The following is an 18988-nucleotide window of genomic DNA, read 5'->3' on the forward strand; positions in this document are numbered from 1 at the left end:
TTCGTAGGAACCCCAGCCTCATGGGTGGCCATGAGGACATAATGTTCATGAAGGGTGTGAGTTCTGATCCTGCCAGGAAGTTCACAGGTATTTGCCATTCCTGTCATCGTGATTCTCTGCCTCTGCTTCCCGATGGACCCTGTTCAGTTCTCCACGAATGTCCCCCCATTCTGTGGGAATCTTTGTGTCTTGGGCGCCGTGTGAAGCCTTAAGGGTTTTGGCAACAGTGTCTGGTAAGTGAGGAGTGAGCTCTGCCCCCTACTCGGGGGCAGAAGTTCTGTTCTGGAAGTTTCAGATCTGTCCTATCGTGGCTTCACAATGGAATATCAGGGCAATGCATTTTCCAAGGCATTAATATTTTATTTATCACTCTTGCACTCTGCTGAACAGTGTATATAATTTCTGGGAATAGCCAGGCTTGGTGATTCCCGGGGGCCAGCAGGGCCTGGCCTGGCGCCTTGTCCTGGTAGAGGGGCTCTCTCTCTCCTTCTCGGGGCCTGAGGGGGCTCTCTGCACTGCAGGAGCCAGGAAGGGTGACACGTGTCCAGCAGTCCTGGGCTGCCCCCCCCCCCACCCCCCCCCGGCAGCACCGTCTGCCTAGGAGAGATATGGCTAAGGCTGAAGGCCCTAGGCACCTTGGGCCAGGGTGGGGCAGGCGACAAGCACGGAAAGGCAGCACCCCAGAGCAGATCCGCAGCGTCTGGGGGCTCCCCACCCCCACCCCGCCTCAGCCGTTGTCCTTGGGGGAGGGCAGTCAGGAAGGTGGCGACAGTTTACCAAGTCCCAGGGCCTCACCCTGATAATGGCCTCATTCCATCCCTCCCTCCTGGTGAGGAACACAAGACTTGAGCCAGGCAACCTGAGTTTGCACAGGACGACCCCCCCGCCCCCCCCCCTCGCCAGTCTCTAGACAGTAGTCTTGCCTCGGCTTCCCCATCTCTGAGATGGGGATTGCTAATGAGTTAACAGAGCAGGACCTGGAACAGGGAAGACTCGGCCTCAGCTGTAGCCGTGGGTCTGTCTTGTGCCCCTGCCTGCACCCCACCCCCAAGTGCCATGGGAAGGACAGCTCAGGGGATGAAGACAAGGGACACCAGGTGTCCTGGGCACCGAGGGGTCTCTTTATTTCACCAGCAGCATCCGGTCGCTTCTTTTGTCCTGGGAAGGATGGAAGAGCTTGAGCAGCTGTGCGAGCAGGCCCAGGACGATGCCCACCAGCAGCATCAGCTTGAGCCCCTTGAGGACGGACCTGGCCTTCCCCTTCCAGGCCTCCCTTGACTCCTGTTGTGGTCCGGCTTCCCTTTGCCTGAGGATCTCCGGCACATCCGGAAAGGGCTTGGGGTTGAAGTAAGCCACGAGTTCCTGCTTCACGAAGCACTTGTAAATGGCTGGCTCGAAGACCCGAAGCTGCCTGCCACCGTTGGTGGGTTCCAGAATGGTGCTTAAGTCCTGGTTGGAGAGCTGGCTCTGCCAGGTCAGGGGGATGTCGTTGATTTCCCAGAGGATGGGCCTGCAAAGGAGGACAAGGTGAGCTGCAGCAGCCCGGGGATGCATGGGAGACGGAGGTCTGGAAGGAGGTGGAGACAGCGGCACCCTCCACCCTGGGAAGCAGCCAACAGGGCACCCCCTCCAAGAGTGCGTGGGGAAGGCAGGGCCAGGCTGGCAGGGAGCTCGGAGCCCCACCCCACCCTAAATGGGCAAGGGGCATAGGCCTCTAGCTTTTTGAGCCTCCGCTCCATCGCCTGAAAACTGGGGGTGTGAAGACTGTACCCGCCTCACAGGGCTATTTGGAGGAATGAGCGAGAGACACTGCCTACGTGATTGCCCCCCACCCCCCACCCCTGCTCTCCCTGCCTGACCTCATTCTCTCCACCCTCCCTTGCTCTTTCTCACTCTGCCCCAGCCGCACTGCCTCTGAAGCGGCCCTCCAACAAGGCTGGGCCCCATCCTGCCTCAGGGCCTTTGCCCCTCCCTCCGCAGGGAGTGCTCTCCCTCAGCACACAGGGCGCCCTCACCTTTCAGTCTTGGCAACTTCTCAGATGGCTTCCCTGCCCTCCGTATTTAAACGGATCCTCTCCTCCGCTCCCATCCCCCCCCTCCCGGCCCCTATCACCATCTAGAATACCGTATGTTTTATTCATAGGCATTTGCCCCCTCAGACATCACATTGACCCCATGAGGCCGGGGCCAGCAAGCCTGCCGTACTGAGTTGGATAGTGTCCTCGCCAAACGCATGTTCTAAACCTCGGAAGGTGACCTTCTTTGGAAATCGGGTTGTTGGCGATGTAATTTGTTAAGATGAGGTCTGACTGGGGGCGCCTGGGTGGCTCAGTCGTTAAGCGTCTGCCTTTGGCTCAGGTCATGATCCTAGGGTCCTGGGATCGAGCCCCACATCGGGCTCCCTGCTTCGCGGGAAGGCTGCTTCTCCCTCTCCCACTCTCCCTGCTTGTGTTCCTTCTCTCGCTGTGTCTCTATCAAATAAAAAAATATATATATTTAAAAAAAAAAAAGATGAGGTCTGACTGAAGTGTCCCTGGGCTCTAAATCCAACGTGACCCATGTCCTTTTAAGAGAAGGACAGAAAGGGGTGCCTGGGTGGCTCAGTCGTTAAGCGTCTGCCTTCAGCTCAGGTCATGATCCCAGGGTCCTGGGATCGAGCCCCGCATCGGGCTCCCTGCTCAGCGGGAAGCCTGCTTCTCCCTCTCCCACTCCCCCTGCTTGTGTTCCCTCTCTCGCTGTGTCTCTCTCTGTCAAATAAATAAAATCTTAAAAAAAAAAAAAAGAAAAAAGAAAAGGACAGACACAGACACAAGCACACAGGAAAAAGGCCAAGTGATGACGGGCACACTGGGGGGACGCAGCTGCAAGCCAGGGAAGGCCAAGGATTGCCCGCCACTCCCAGAAGCGAGGAGGAAGCAAGGACGGCTTCCACCCAGCATCTCAGAGGGCACAGGGCCCTGGTGAAGCTTTCACTTTGGACTTCTGGCGTCCAAAACTGTAAGAGACCACATTTCAGTTGTTTTAAGCCACCCAGTGCGTGGTATTTGGTGATGACAGCCCGAGGAAACTCATACAACCCCCATTCAACAGGCGGGGAGACTGAGGCCCAGAGAGAAGCCACAGGCCCAAAGTTACAAAGCTGGGAAGTGTGGAGACCAGGCCTGGCTGAATCCAGAGTCCAAGATATAAACCTCACATGGAATGCCACTCTACTCAGCTCCCTAGAGACGTGGCAACTCTTGGAAGCCTCAGTGACCTCTCTTCTCTCTACACCCAGCATGGAGCCCAACGCAGGACTTGAACTCACGGCCCTGAGATCAAGACCTGAGCTGAGATCAAGAGTCGGATGCTTAACTGGCTGAGCCGTCCAGGCGTCCCACCTCTCTTGATTCTTCTCTGGGGTTCCCGATGACTGGCACTTGGGAACTGCTTGTCTGGCAAATGACATGGAGCAGGTGTCCCAGGCTAGCTAGCAGGGGCTCATGTACTTTCCTGAACTGTGGGGCCTTTGTAGAGACTACGTGCTACTTTTATACTTAAAGGAGGAGGAAAAAAGGAGGAAGGGAGACAAAAGAGATTGTGGGAAAGAGAAGAGAAGTCACAGCGGGAATAAGGAAAAGAACACCAGACGGAGGTGGTGGGACCAGATTTGACAGAGCAGATGGCTGCAGAGGCCCCAAGAGGTTGCTCGGGCTCCCCCTTTGCAAGGGAGGGGCTGCCACAGGCCTGTGGGGGAAGGAGGGCGAGGGGGACCCCACAGCCAAGTGGGTAGGATTTAGGGTCACCATGGCTCCCCCTGGAGGACTGTGCCCCTCCGAGCTGTGGTTTCCCCATCTCTTAAATGGACGCCTGCAGAGTCACCTGTAGATAGATCCCATGGGGCAGGTGAGCCACACAGATCCTGAATCCTCATTGATCTCAAAGTTGTCAAAGGTGACGTAATCCAACGTGGATACTTTACACGGGACCTGGCAGGCCTCCACCTGCATCTCGGGCTGCAAGCGGCTAGACCACAGCTTCAGATGTCCCAGGTAGAGCCAGCAGGGCATGGGCTCCTGCAGGGGCTCCTCGATGTAGCAGTAGCCCAGGCGCTTCCGCTCCCCCGGCTCCCCACAGCGGTTACAATCCTGCCAGGGATCCCACTGGGTGAAGATGAGCTCCTTACCACCCAGACTCAGGGTCTCGTTCGGCAGGGGCTTTTGGCCCAGGCCTTTGTGGGTAATATGCAGGGTGCTGACATCCTGGAAATCAATCTCGTACTGCACCACTTGGACGCCATTCTTGTCCCGGCAATGGTAGAAGCCCGTCTGGGAGGGCAACGGGTTTCGGATGAGAATGCCGATTTCGGGTATTATTTCGATGTTGGAAACACTGGAGACTTTGTCAGACCAGCTGGTCTTGTCTTGCAGGAATAAGAAGTACCACTGTGCCCCAGAAGAGTTGCAGGGCAAAAAGATGTCATTGTCTGAGAGGAGGGCTTTTTGGCATTGCTTCTCGTTGGGACAGCTGAAGGAAGCGTGGGACCCCAGCAAGGGGACGGCGAGGCTGAGCAACAGCCACAGGGTGGTAAGCATGATGGACTGGGACTGTGGCAGTGGGCAGGGCACTACGCTGGCCATTGTGAAGTCACCCCTGAAACCCAGGCCCCAGTAAGGGTGAGGTGTCCTATGGGCCACAGCAGGGGTGTGTGAGGTCACAACCCCCATTTGACTGGCGACAATTTAACAACTCTATTTCATTTCTATTTCAAGTCCTCCACTCTGCTGGGATAGGAAGAAACTTAATTTGTCTCTTCACGGTTTTCTCTACCATCCCCGGCTTTGGCATTCAAATGTCACATGTGAGTATTTGATACATTTTTCTCTGAACACTGACTATGTTCTGGGCACGATTCTTAGTGGTGGGCGTGGAGAGGTGAATAAATCCTCTCTGGTTACCACTCTGACTTCCTATCCCAGCCACACTGGTCTCCCTGCCATCTTCTGAAAACATCAGGCAAGCAAAAGGCTCCTCCTGCCTCAGGACCTTTGCACACACTGGTCCCAGACTCTTTCCACAAATAGGGGCATGATTTAATTCATTTTAAACAAATAAATATTTTTCTCAGGTGTCTCCTTCCTAAACTTCTTCTCAGTCCTGAAATTAAAAATAATTATTGTGCAGGCTTGATCTGCCATCATTCACTCATTTCACAAATGTTTACTGAAGGCCTACCATGTGCTTGCTGGCCCTTCTTCTAATCACTGCTCTGAGCAGTTTAGATAAAGCTTCTTCCCCCCTGGGACTTACCTTCTGGTGGAAGAGAGAGATAATAAGCAAATATATAAAAATAATAGCAGGTACAGTAGATTCTCCTTATTCATAGCAGTTATAACGGTTCTATAAAGTTGCTGAATTAGCAAATACTGAAACATTGTTCCTAGGAGAAATGCAGGCTTAAGGTCCTACAAGCCTTTGGTCATAACATTTTTGTCAACTACTCAACACATAACCTTGCTTTATGTGTATTTTTCTTTAAAGGCCTCTTATTTAATATATATTGTTCATTCATTAACTTGCCTGAACAAAGCTTATCTAATACACGCATTTTCTTCGTAAGACACATCACGGCCTTCTTGTGCTTAGGGACACTGGCCAGGGCTTCAGCTCTGCTTGGGAGCCATTTTAAATAGCAGAATCAACAAAAAGTACAAAAATGCAACAACAACAAAAAATGGCCCTAAACAGACCATGAAAAGGATACTTGTTAATAGTAGGAGAGCTGAAACCAGAAGGCAGTGTCATGGTGTTGGACCTTAGCTGGGAATGCGCATTGTTAGGTGGCTCAATTTTTTCCACCACTCTATGCATGTCTGCAGATGACTTTAAAACCACTGTGGGTATTGACCTGGGGGCTACAAATAAATTTTAGCGAGTAGGTGAATTCACAAGTATGGAATCCTCAAATAATGAGGATTACCCAATAATTGCTAAAGATAAGAGCAGGGAAATGGGGATAGAAAGTGAAGGGTTGGTATGTGGGTGTGAGCTATTTGAGGGAGGATGATCAGGCCTGTCTGAGCACTCGCTGAGGAGGTAAAGTTTCACAAACACTTGAATAAAGTGAGATAAAGAGCCACGTGGATATTTGAAGGAAGAATATTCCCAAGAGATGGCTAGACCCTGATATGGCTGCCATATTTAAAGGGCATAGAGGCCAGAGTGACTAGGAGTAGTGGACAAGGGGGAGAGTGGGGAGTGAGGTTAGAGGTTCACTTGGGTCTTTGCTAAGACATCCTGTCTTCCTCTCTCCCAGGCTCCTTATGGCTGGGGGCTCTGTTAGCCGTGTCCCTGTCCCATGTGGGGACCTCTACAGGCTGTGTTTGGCATAAGCTGTACGCTTAGACTCTGGAACTGCTGCTTCTATGGCATTTTGCTGCCACCTTCATCCCAGGAGTGGGCCACACATCCCCTCTGTTCTCACATCTATTAAAACCATCTAGAGTTTTTGTCTCTTCTCAGGACCTTATAAAGTCCCTCTACCTGAGACACATTAACATCTACATTTCTGTTGCCTCCCCTCCATCTCCCTGCCTCTCTCTCTCTCCTCTGCCCGCCCAGGAATCTTTTCTAAACAAGTAAGCAAGGCTATGCGGAAACTGCAATACCCCACTTCTGATTTTCACATTGTCTAGGTGAGAAGTAACAAACTGGCTGGATCCAGCCTGAATAAATGTTTTCATTGGTCTCCCTAGGACATTTTTAGAATATTTAAATCAGTGACCAACATGTAAAATCCAAGAGATTTCATATGAGAATCCAGATTCCCTGCTATTCTTTAAAAATAGTGTGGGTAAGGTTTCTGCTTACTGCTACAATTGAGAAGCTTATATCAAACTAACACTCTTCCTAATAACAACTATAGACTTTAAGATAACTGTGATTAATATGTCCAGGAGAAGACAAGATGAGGATTTTGAACCTATATAGAAGAATCAAATGGAAATACTAGAACTAAAAAATAAAATGTCTGACATTGAGAATTCACTAGAAAGGGTAGCAAGCTATTAAACACAACAGAAAAGAGGATTAAGAAAATAAAAGATGGGCCCACAGAAAAATATCTGCACTGAAGCATGCAAAAAAAAAAAAAAAAAGATAAGAAAATACAGAAAAGAGTGTAAGAGACATATATGACATGGTGAAAAGTTTTAACATTCATGTAAATGTAGACTCAGAAGCAAAGGAGAGACAGGAACATGAGTAATATTTTAAGACACTGAATGAAAACTTTCCAAAACTGAGAAAGACATCAAGCAACAAATTCAAGATGGCCTTCAAACCCCATGCAGGATAAATATAAATGAAGCCACACCTAGGCCCGTTATAGGAAAATGCTGCTGAAAACCAAAGAGGAAATAATTAAAATGGCCAGAGAGAAAAAGATACATGCTTTCAAAGTAACAATCATAAGACCCTACACTGACTTTTTAAAATTATTATTATTATTATTATTATTATTATTATTATTATTATTATTATTAAGTAGGCTCCACACCCAGCACGGAGCCCAATGCAGGGCTTGACAAAAACAGGAAGAAGGCCTAAATAATGAATACTAGTAATGAAAAAAGAGACATTACTACAGATCTTACAGGCATAAAAAGATAATCGGATGATATTAAAAACAACTTTTGGCCAAAACTTATAAAAATTTAGATAAAAAGGATAAATTCATTGAAAAACTTAACAGCACTGGCACAAGAAAAAATCTGAACTACTCTATATTTACAATGAAAGAAATTGAATCTGTAATTAAAAACCTATGCACAAAAAACCATCTAATGCCAGAAAGCTTTACCACTGAATTCTTCCAAATATTTCTTAACAATTAAGAAATGGCATCAGTCTTTCAAAATCTTTCCAGAAATATAAAAAGATGAAACACTTCCAAACTTCTATGAGGCCTACATCACCTTAATACCAAAACCATATAAGGTTATTACAACTAAGGAAAATATCAGGCCAATCTCTTTCATGAACAAGGACACAATATCCTAAACAAAATATTACCAAATTTCCTCCAATGATAAACAAAAAGAATAAATATCATGTTCACATTGGGTTTATCCCAGGAAGGCAAGGTTGGGTTTACATATGAACACAATAAATGTAATTCACCATATTATCATGATAAAGGAGAAAAAACATATTATCATCTCAGGAGATGCGGAAAATGCATTTGATAAAATTCAACACTGGGCGCCTGGGTGGCTCAGTTGGTTAAGCGACTGCCTTCGGCTCAGGTCATGATCCTGGAGTCCCTGGATCGAGTCCCGCATTGGGCTCCCTGCTCGGCAGGGAGTCGGCTTCTCCCTCTGACCCTCCCCCCTCTTATGTGCTCTCTCTCTCAAATAAATAAAATCTTTAAAAAACAAACAAACACACAAACACAAAAAAATTCAACACTCATTCATGGATCAAAACTTTTGGAAAACTAGGAATAAAAGGGAATTTTATTAATCTAATAGTTTTTCTATTAAAAACCTAGAGCAGTATTATATATATATATATATATTTTAAAGATTTTTATTTATTTATTAAAGAGAGAGAGTACAAGTAGGCAGAGAGGCAGGCAGAGGGAGAGGGAGAAGCAGGTTCCCTACTGAGCAGGGAGCCCGATGCGGGACTCGATCCCAGGACCCTGGGATCATGACCTGAGCCGAAGGCAGCCGCTTAACCGACTGAGCCACCCAGGCGCCCGAGCAGTATTATATTTACTAGTGAAATATTAAGAACAACATAAGCATGTCTGCCATCAGCTTCTCCACTCAGCATTTTACTGGAGGTAAGTGAATTTCACAAAATAATTTGATACAAAGTCATATACAAATACCAAATACAGGGACGCCTGGGTGGCTCAGTTGGTTAAGCGTCTGTCTTTGGCTTAGGTCATGATCCCAGGGTCCTGGGATGGAGTCCTGCATTGGGCTCCTTGCTCAGCAGGGAGCCTGCTTCTCCCTCTGCCTGCCACTCCCCCTGCTTGTGTGCTCTCTCTCTCTGACAAATAAATAAATAAGATCTTTAAAAAAAAAAATCCAAATACCAAATATATATTTATAGACCAACAACAAACAATTAGAAGATAAAATTTAAAAGATACAATTTGTCTCTCTAGCTGCCCCTCCAGTGCTAACAGGCATGTGTCCCAGCCCTGCCCTCACCTGCAACCCTGCCAAAGCTGATGGGTGCACCCAGTCCTGTGCTCTCCCCCTGCCCCATGAAAGCTAGCAGGTACACACAGTTGACACAGGGGATTCCCCTTGATTGCCTGGTTCTGGTGGCTGGTTGGGGGGATCCCTTAATTAGTTAAGGGATACACAAAAATATATATTTCTGTGTGTGTGAGAGTTTGTTTTTCCGGGTCCCATGGGACTGAAACAATTGGAGAGACACTTCTTGGCAGGCTACTATCCCCAGGGCACTCCCCAGACAGCAAACACATCGCAGTCTTCCTGTGAAAAAGACCTATTTACTCATCCTAGAGTTTTAGCCTGAGGGCCAGGCTTCTAGTTTGCCACACATCTAGAGGTTATGAAGGAGTTCTCAGGGAATGTAGGCCAAGGGACACCAACTATGTGCTCTCCCTTGGTCTCAGTACAGTTTACTGTTACCTCCAAGAAAGGAGCTTATATACTCACCAGGAGCTCCGATTTTCACTACTCTCACACAAGGGACACCTGTAGATCACTTAGTCTAGAGGTCAGCAGGGTTTACAATTGCAGTACCATAGGACTATATAAATTTGCATTACTTGAAAGCTGCTGCCAGAGGGTCTGGTTTCCAATCAGCCAAAAACTAGGTGCTGACTGAGATTCTTTCCTTTGAAACTCTGACAGGTCTTGGCACACCCTCAACAACCGGGACCTATTGAGAATAAGTCAGGCTGCTTGGACAATCACAAAGGTATAAGAGAAAACCAAGAACTAGGACAAGGTTGAATGATAAAGGTTCATCTCCTACACAAGGTCATTCCTTCAAGACTGGGAGAGGTAACTGTTTCACCTAATACATAGGAACAAACATAGATAGTTGAGCAAGATGAGGAAACAGAAGAGTTTGTTCCAAATGAAGGAACAAGATAAAACTTCAGAAAAAAAAATAGAGATAATTAATTTACCTGATAGAGTAAGAGTTCAAAGTAATGGTCATAAAGACACTCAGGAGAAGAATGGATGAACACAGTGAGAACTTCAACCAAAAAAAATTAATTAATAAAATCTAAGAAAGTACCAAACAGAAGCCAGAGAAGTGTAAACAATAACTGAGCTGAAAATACACTACAGGGGCAGAAAGGTTCAACAGCAGACTAGATAAAACAGAAGAAAAGATCAGTGATCTGGAAGACAGGGCAGTGGAACTCACACACAGAGCAGCAAAAAGGAAAAACAAAAGAATTTCAAAAAGTAAAGATAGCTTAAGGGACCTATAGGACAATATAAAACAGAATAACATTCACATTATAGGAGTCTCAGACGGAGAAGAGAGAAAGAGAAGGGAGAACACTTATTTGAAGAAATAATGGCTGAAAACTTCCCTAAACATACATCCAGATCCAGGAATCCCAGAGAGTTCCAAAAAAAAAAAAAAAAAAAGATGAACCCAAAGAGATCCACACCAAGCACATTTATAACTACAATGTCAAAAGTTAAGAATAAAGAGAGAATCTTAAAAGCAGTGAGAGAAAAACAACTTGTTTCATACAAGGGGACCCCCCCCATAAGACTATCAGCAGATTTTTCAGCAGAAATGTTGCAGGACAGAAGGGAGTGGAAAAATATATTCAAAATGCTGAAATGAAAAAACTTCCAACCAAGAATACTCTACCTAGAAAGGTTATCATTTAGAACTGAAGAGAGAAACAAGTTTTCCAGACAAGCAGAAGTTAAAGAAGTTCATTGCCACTAAACCAGCCTTATGAGAAATGTTAAAAGAACTTCCTTATGCTGAAAAGAAAGGGCACTAATTAGTAACAAGAAGTGAATGAAAGTAAAAATCTCACTGGTAAAGATAAATATATAGTAAAGGTAGTGGATTAATCACAAAACTAGTATGAAGGTTAAAAGGCAAAATTAGCAAAAATAACTATACTCATAATAATTAGTTAAGGGATACACAAAAATAAAAAGATGTAGAATGTGATGTCAGAAACATAAAATGGAAGTAAAAATGCAGAGTTTTAGAATGTGTTCAACTGGGGCCCCTAGGTGGCTCAGTCAGTTAAGCATCTGCCTTCTGCTCAGGTCATGATCCCAGCATCCTGGGATCGAATCCTGCATTGGGCTCCCTGCTCAGCAGGGAGTCTGCTTCTCCCTCTCTCTCCATGTTCTCTCTCTCTCAAATAAATAAATAAATCGGAAAAAAAAAAAAAAAAAGAATGTGTTCAACTTATCTTGCTGTCACCTTAAAATAGACTATTACATATATAAGCCATTATATGTGAAGTTCATGGTAACCACAAAGCAAAAACCATATACTAGATACACAAAAGATGAGAAAGGAATCTAACCATAACACTAAAGAAAGTAATCAAACCACAAGGGAAGAGAGCAAGAGAAGAATAAAGAAACAGAGAGGAACTACAAAACAGCCAGAAAACAATTAACAAAATGGGAATAAATATATACCTATCAATAATTACTTTAAATCATTAAGTGGACTAAATTCTCCAGTCACAAGACATAAGGGTGCCTGAGTGGCTCAGTCAGTGAAGCATCCGACTCTTGATTTCAGCTCAGGTCATGATCTCAGGGTTGTGAGATCAAACCCTGTGTTGGGCTCTGCACTGGGAGTGGAGCCTGCTTAAGATTCTCTCTCCCTCACCTTCTGCCCTCCCCTGCTCTCTCTCTCTATGTCTCTAAAAAAGAAAAAAAGACATAGAGTGGCTGCATGGATTTAAAAAAAGAAAAAAACCCAGACCCATTTATATGCTGCCTATAAGAGACTCACTTCAGATGTAAAGTTACACACAAACTGAAAGTGAGGGAATAAAAAAAGATGTTTCATGCAAATGAAAATAAACAAACAAAGGGCTGGTAGCTTACTTATATCAGACAAAATAAATTTTATTTATTTATTTATTTATTTTTAAAGATTTATTTATTTATTTATTTGACAGAGAGAGAGAGACAGCAAGAGAGGGAACACAAGCAGGGGGAGTGGGGGAGGGAGAAGCAGACTCCCCACGGAGCAGGGAGCCCGATGCGGGGCTCGATCCCAGGACCCTGGGATCATGACCTGAGCCGAAGGCAGACGCTTATCGACTGAGCCACCCAGGCGCCTAACAAAATAGATTTTAAAATAAAGACTGGGACACCTGGGTGGCTCATGATCCCAAGGTCCTAGGATAGAGCACTGTGCTGGGCTCCCTGCTCAGTGGGAAGTCTGCTTCTCCCTCTCCCTCTCCCCACCCCCATGTTTGTGCTTTCTCTCTCTCAAATAAATAAAATATTTTTTTAAAAAGACTGCAATAAAAGAGAAAGATGGGCATTACATAATGATAAAGAGTTCAATACAACAAGATATAACATCTGTAAATATTAATGCCCTCAATATAGGAGCATCTAAATATGTAAAGCAAATATTAACAGGGAGAAACTGACAGTAAAACAATAGTAGGGGACTTTAATATGCTACTTACATCAATGGATTGATCATCCAGACAGAAAATCAATAAGGAAACATCAGCATTAAATGACACATTAGACAATATGGACTTAATCGATACATAACAGAACATTCCATCCAAAGCAGTAGAATACACATTCTTCTTAAGTGCACACAGAACATTCCCTAGGATAGATTAAATGTTAGGCCACAAAACAAGTCTCAATAAATTAAAGAGGACTGAAATCATATCAGGCAACTTTTCCAACTACAATAGTATGAAACTAGAAATCGATTACAAGAAGAAAACTGGAAAAAAAATCACAAATATGTAGAGATTAAATAACATGCTCCTGAACAATCAACGTGTCCATGAAGAAATGAAAGGAGAAATCAAAAACACCTTGAGACAAATGAAAATGGAAATACAACATACCAAAATCTATGGGATATAGAAAAAGCAGTTCTAAGAGGGAAGTTCATAGCGATACAAGTCTACCTCAAGAAAAAAGAAAAATCTCAAATAAGCAATCTAACTTTACACCTAAAGAAACTGAAAAAGAAGAACAAATGAAACCCAAAGTTAGTAGAAGGAAGGAACTAATAAAGTTCAGGGCAGAAAAAAATGAAATGGAAACTCAAAAGACAGTGGAAAAGATCAACATAATTAAGTGTTGGTTCTTTGAAAAGATAAACAAAACTGACAAACCTTTAGCTAGACTCACTAAAAAAAAGTGAAAGGGCTCAAATAAATAAAATCAGAAATGTAAGAGGAGAAGTTACAACTGATACCACAAAAATATAGAGGATCACAGGGCGCCTGGGTGGTATAGTCAGTTAAGCGTCTGACTCTTGGTTTTGGCTCAGGTAATGACCTCAGGGTTGTGAGACTGAGCCCCACATGGTGCTCCACACCCAGTGTGGAGTCTGCTGGAGATTCTCTGCCCCTCCCCCTCTGCCCCTCCCACCTGTGCACACTCTATCTCTCTAAAATAAATGAATAAATCTTTAAAATTTATATATAAAGGATCATAAGAGACTATTGTGAACAATTATATGCCAACAAATTGGACAACCAAGAAAAAACAGATAAACTTCTAGAAATATAAAATCTTCCAAGACTGGATCATAAAGAAACAGAAAATCCAAAAAGACTGATTACTAGTATGGAGATTGAATCAGTAATCTAAAACCTCCAAAAAAACAAAAGTCTAGGACCAGACAGTTTCACTGGTGAATTCCACCAAACATTCAAAGAAGATTTAATACTTATCTTTCTCAAACTCTTGCAAAAAATTGTAGAGTAAGAAATGCTTTCAAACTTATTTTTAGGAGAAGAAGGAGAGGAGGGAGAAGGAGAGGGAGGAGGAAGAGGATGGAGGAGAAGGAGAAGAGAAGGGAAGGGAAGAAGAAAGGAAGGAAGGAAGGGGAGAAAGAGAAAGAAAGGAAGGAAGGAAGGAAGGAAGGAAGGAAGGAAGGAAGGAAAGAAGAAAGAAAGAACAGAAGAAAATTAATTACAGGCTAATCTGATGGACACAGGTGCAAAAATCCCTGACAAATTCAGCAATACATTAAAAGGATCATAAATCATGATCGAATGAGATCTATCCTAGGGATGCAAAGATGATTCAACATCCACAAATCAACCAATGCAATACACCACATTAACAAAATGAAGGATAAAAGTCATATGATTATCTCAGTAGATACAGAAAAAGCATTTGACAAAATTCAACAACCATTTATAACAAAAATTCTCAAAGTGTGTATAGAGGGAATGTACCTCAACATAACAAAGACCATATATGACAAGCCCACAGTTAACATCATACTCAATGGTGAAAAGCTGAAAGCTTTCCCTCTAAGATCAGGAACAAGGCAAAGATGCCCACTCTCACCACTTTTATTCAACACAGTATTGGAAATCCTAGACAAAGCAATTAGACAAGAAAAAAGAAGTAAGACATCCAACTTGGAAAGGAAGAAGTAAAACCATCACTACTTGTGGATAATATGTTTTATATATAGAAAACCCTAAGTACTCCACCAAAAAACTGCTAAAATAAACAAATCCAGTGAAGTTGTAGGATACAAAATCAATGTACAAAAATCAGTTGCCTTTCTATACATTATCTATTATTAGCGAAATTAAGACAATGACCGTATTTACATTTGCATCAAAAAGAATAAAATATCTAGGAATAAATTTAACCCAGGAGGTGAAAAACTTGTACACTGAAAATTATAAGTCACTGAAGGAGACACCAATAAATAGATATTCTGTGCTCATGGATTGGAAGAATTAATATTCCTAAAATGTCCATATTACCCAAAGCAATCTATAGATTCAAGGCAATCCCTATTAAAATTCCAATGGCATTTTTTACAGAAATAGGACAAATAATTCTAAAATTTGTGTGGAACCCCAAAGACCCCAAATAACCAAAGCAATCTTGAGAAAGAACAAAGCTGGAGGCATCACACTCCCTGATTTCAAACTATATTACACAGCTATAGTAATCAAAATAGTGTGGTATTGGCATAAAAATAGACACATAGATCAACAGAACAAACAGAGAGCCCAGAAATAAACTCACGTGTATATGGTTAATTAATTTATGATAAAGAATCAAGAATATGCAATAAGGAAGGGCGCCTGGATGACTCAGTCAGTTAGACATTTGCCTTTGGCTTGGGTCATGGTCCCAGGGTCCTGGGATCGAGTCCCTCATTGGGCTTCTTGCTCGGTGGGGAGCCTGCTTCTCCCTCTCCCACTGCCTGCAGCTCCCTCTGCTTGTGCTCTCTCTCTCTGTCAAATAAATAAATAAAATCTTAAAAAAAAGGGGGGGAGAAGCTGATAAACTGGACTTCATCAAAATAAAAAAAAACTTAAAAAAAAGAATATACAATGAGGAAAGAACAATCTCTTTAACAAATGGTGTTGGAAAAAACTGTGGACAGCTACATGCAAAAGAATGAAGCTAGACCCCTATGTTACACCATACACAAAAATGAACTCAAATGGATTAAAGACTTAAATAAAGACCTGAAACCATAAAACTCCTAACAGAAAATATAGGCAGTTACTTCTTTGACATTGGTCTTGGTAACAAATCTTTGGATTTGACTCCAAAAGCAAAGGCAACGAAAGTAAAAATAAACAAGTGGCTATTAAGCTAAAATGCTCTGCACAGCAAAGAAAACCATCAACGAGATGAAAAGGCAACCTAATGAATGGGAGCAAATATTTGAAAACTCTTTTTTGGATAAGGGGTTAATATCCAAAATATATAAAGAACTTATACAACTCAATACCAAAAACAAAAACAAAAAATGCCAAATAATCCAACTTAAAAATGGACAGAGCATCTGAACAGACATTTTTCCAAAGAAAACATACATCTGGCTAACAGGCACATGAACATGCACAGGCTCAACATCACTATCATCAGGGAAATTCCAATCAAACCCACAATGAGATATCACATTACATCTGTTAGAATGGTTATTATTTAAAAGATAAGAAATAAGTGTTGATGAGAATGTGGAGAAAAAGCAACCCTTGTGCACTGTTGGTGAGAATGTAAACTGGTACAACCACGATGGAAAACAGTATGAAGGTTCATCAAAAAATTAAAAATAGGGCGCCTGGGTGGCTCAGTTGGTTAAGCGACTGCCTTCGGCTCGGGTCATGATCCTGGAGTCCCTGGATCGAGTCCCGCATCGGGCTCCCTGCTCGGCAGGGAGTCTGCTTCTCCCTCCAACCCTCCCCCCTTTCATGCTCTCTCTCTCTCTCTCAGTCTCTCTCTCTCAAATAAATAAATAAAATCTTTAAAAAAAAATTAAAAATAGAACAACCATATGATCCAGCATTTCCACCACTGGGAACTTATCTGAAGAAAATGAAAACACTAATTTGAAAAGATATATGTATCCTTATGGTCACTGCAGCATTATTTACAATGGCCAAGATACAGAAACACCCTAAATGCCCATCAATGGATGAATGGATAAAGAAGACATAGTATATATGCACAGCAGACTACTATCAGCCATTAAAAAAGAATGAAATCTTGCCATTTGCGACACTATGGGTAGACCTTGACGGCATTATGCTAAGTGAAATAAATCAGACAGAAAGACAAATACCATACGATGCCACTTACACATGGGATCTAAAAAACTAAACAAATGAACAAACAAAATAGATACGAAGAACAGATTGTTGGTTGCCAGAGGAGAGGAAGGTTGAGGGGTGGGTGGAATGGGTGAAGGGAGTCAAGAGTTACAAACTTATAAGTTTGTTATAAAATAAATAAATGGAGATGTAATGCACATGGAGATGTAATGGACAAATGGTGACAGAGGTCAATAATATTTTATTACATATTTGAAAGTTTTTAAGAGAGTAAATCTTAAAAGTTCTTATGACAAGAAAAAAATTTTTGTGATTTTGTACGGAGATGGATGGTAATTAGACTTATTGTGGTGATTATTTCACAGTGTATAGAAATCTTGAATCATTACGTTGTACACCTGAAACTAATATAATGTCATATTTCAACTATGACATTCTCTCTGTATATGGTGGGGATGTATAATTGAAATATAAGATTATATTAGTTTCATGTGTACAACATAATATATTTAATAATGTATAATAATATAATATATTATAATAATATATATAATGTATATTGTGTGTCATATTTATAATATATATCTGTGACTTGAATCAGATTTTAATATCAGGTATATTAAAATTTTGTCAATAGTCAAAACACTCTCTACAACCTTGGATTATTTTATTTCATGTACCAACTTATTAAATCATGCATTATAAATCCATAAAAGAAGAGGTGCCTGGGTGGCTCAGTCATTAAGCATCTGCCTTTGGCTCAGGTCATGATCCCAGGGTCCTGGGATCGAGCCCTGCATCGGGCTCCCTGCTCGGCGGGAAGCCTGCTTTTCCCTCTGCCACTCCCCCTGCTTGTGTTCCTGCTCTTGCTATCTCTCTCTCTCTGTCAAATAAATAAATAAATAAATAAATAAATAAATAAAATCTTTTTTTAAAAATCCATAAAAGAAAACACAATGTGTAATGGCATGACAAATGAAGTATTTAAGAATAAACATAATAAAATATATGTAACATCTCTATATTAATAACTATACATTACGGGGAGAAATTAAACAAAGCCTAAATAATAGGAATATTTATGATGTTCATGGATTGGAAGTCTGAATATTATAATATATTGATTCTACCCAAATTTATCTTTAGGTTCAATGAAGTCCCAATTTATTAAAAAATAGGATTTGGTGGGGGGATGGAAACTACAAGCTGACTCCAAAATATATATACAAACAGCCAACCCTTTTGGTCACCACTGTGTCCCCAGCATCACCTGCCCGGGGGTCTGGCTTGGGAAGGAGCAGAAGAAGTTCCTACTGAATAAACATCTGAACAAGCCAGTGAAGAGACCCCCTCCTAGACTGACCATGAAGGCTTACAGGCTGGGAGACAGAGCCTGCGTTCCCACTGGAAGGCAAACCCCTGCCTCACGTGGGCATAGGAAACAAAGCCTAGGCGAGGATCAAAGGCAGGGCTGATGCCCTGGTCCAGTCACCTGTAGATGGAGGCCAAGGGGCAGGTAAGCCACATGGTGTCGGTCATCTTGCCCAACTGATAAATGTCAAAGATGAAGTATGGCTGGTTGGTTTCCTTGACGTGCTCGCAGGGTACAAGGCAGGCTTCCACCTGCAGTTCAGGCCGCAGACGGGTGGAGTGTGCCTTCTCCGTTCTCAGATAGAGCCAACAGGGCATGGCTTTTTCCAGGGGCTCCTCAACGTAGCAGTAGCCCAGGCGCTTCCGCTCCCCCGGCTCCCCACAGCGGTTACAGTCCTGCCAGGGCTCCCACTGGGTGAAGATGAGTACATGGCCACCCAGACTCAGGGTCTCATTCTGCAGGGGCTTTTGGCCCAGGCCTTTGTGTGTAATATGCAGGGTGCTGACATCTTGGAAATCAATCTCATACTCTACCACAAGGGCATTGTCACTGTCCTGGCAGTGATAGAGGCCTGTCTGGGATGGCTGAGGGTTGGTCAGTTGAAGGCTGCCTCCAGGCAGTTTCTTTATGTTAGGCATCGAGGAGAGCAGGAAGGGATCTTCCCCCAGAATGGAAGAGAAGTACCAGAGTGATTTGGGATAGTCACACTGCAGGACAACATCATTGCCCGAGACTAGGGCCTGCTGGCAGAGACTCTTATAGGAACACCTGATTAATATCTGGGCCCACAGAGTGGGGAGAGAAAGGCTAAGCAGCCAAAGGGGGGCCAACAT

General features: G+C 43.3%; 2 protein-coding genes and 1 long non-coding RNA gene across 3 annotated transcripts in view; 1 reads left to right on the forward strand and 2 right to left on the reverse strand.

The window, feature by feature from the left end:
• Positions 1-15156, forward strand: part of LOC123855554 (uncharacterized) — a 28993-nt gene extending 13837 nt beyond the window's left edge. The window contains exons 2-4 of the long non-coding RNA XR_006793557.3: positions 4410-4566; positions 4752-4840; positions 9879-15156. This is a non-coding gene — a long non-coding RNA (uncharacterized LOC123855554). The remainder of the gene's footprint in view (positions 1-4409; positions 4567-4751; positions 4841-9878) is intronic.
• FAM187B (family with sequence similarity 187 member B) lies at positions 1102-4757 on the reverse strand. The gene is made up of 2 exons (XM_045891278.3): positions 3862-4757; positions 1102-1510 (listed from the first exon to the last, which is right to left on the reverse strand). The coding sequence occupies exons 1-2, from the start codon at positions 4704-4706 to the stop codon at positions 1123-1125; spliced, it is 1233 nt and encodes a 410-aa protein (XP_045747234.2). The 5' UTR covers positions 4707-4757; the 3' UTR covers positions 1102-1122.
• A 3028-nt stretch (positions 15157-18184) lies between the features above and the next one.
• On the reverse strand, positions 18185-18988 carry LOC123855552 (protein FAM187B-like). Its single transcript, XM_045891276.1, has one exon. It carries the CDS (start codon positions 18986-18988, stop codon positions 18272-18274), a length of 717 nt encoding a protein of 238 aa, XP_045747232.1. The 3' UTR covers positions 18185-18271.

This window comes from Mirounga angustirostris, unplaced genomic scaffold (genome assembly GCF_029215605.1).
Source record: "Mirounga angustirostris isolate CCGP_5_RB_7025 unplaced genomic scaffold, mMirAng1.0.hap1 SCAF_16, whole genome shotgun sequence".
NCBI lineage: Eukaryota > Metazoa > Chordata > Mammalia > Carnivora > Phocidae > Mirounga > Mirounga angustirostris.

Excerpts from the sequence above, each read along its gene's own strand:
- LOC123855552 (XM_045891276.1), bottom strand. The coding sequence starts at position 18,988 with ATGTTGGCCCCCCTTTGGCTGCTTAGCCTTTCTCTCCCCACTCTGTGG.
- FAM187B (XM_045891278.3), bottom strand. The coding sequence starts at position 4,706 with ATGGGGGTTGTGACCTCACACACCCCTGCTGTGGCCCATAGGACACCT. Across the intron at positions 1,511-3,861 it reads CCCATGGGATCTATCTACAG|GCCCATCCTCTGGGAAATCA; the intron begins GTGACTCTGCAG and ends CCTCCTTTGCAG.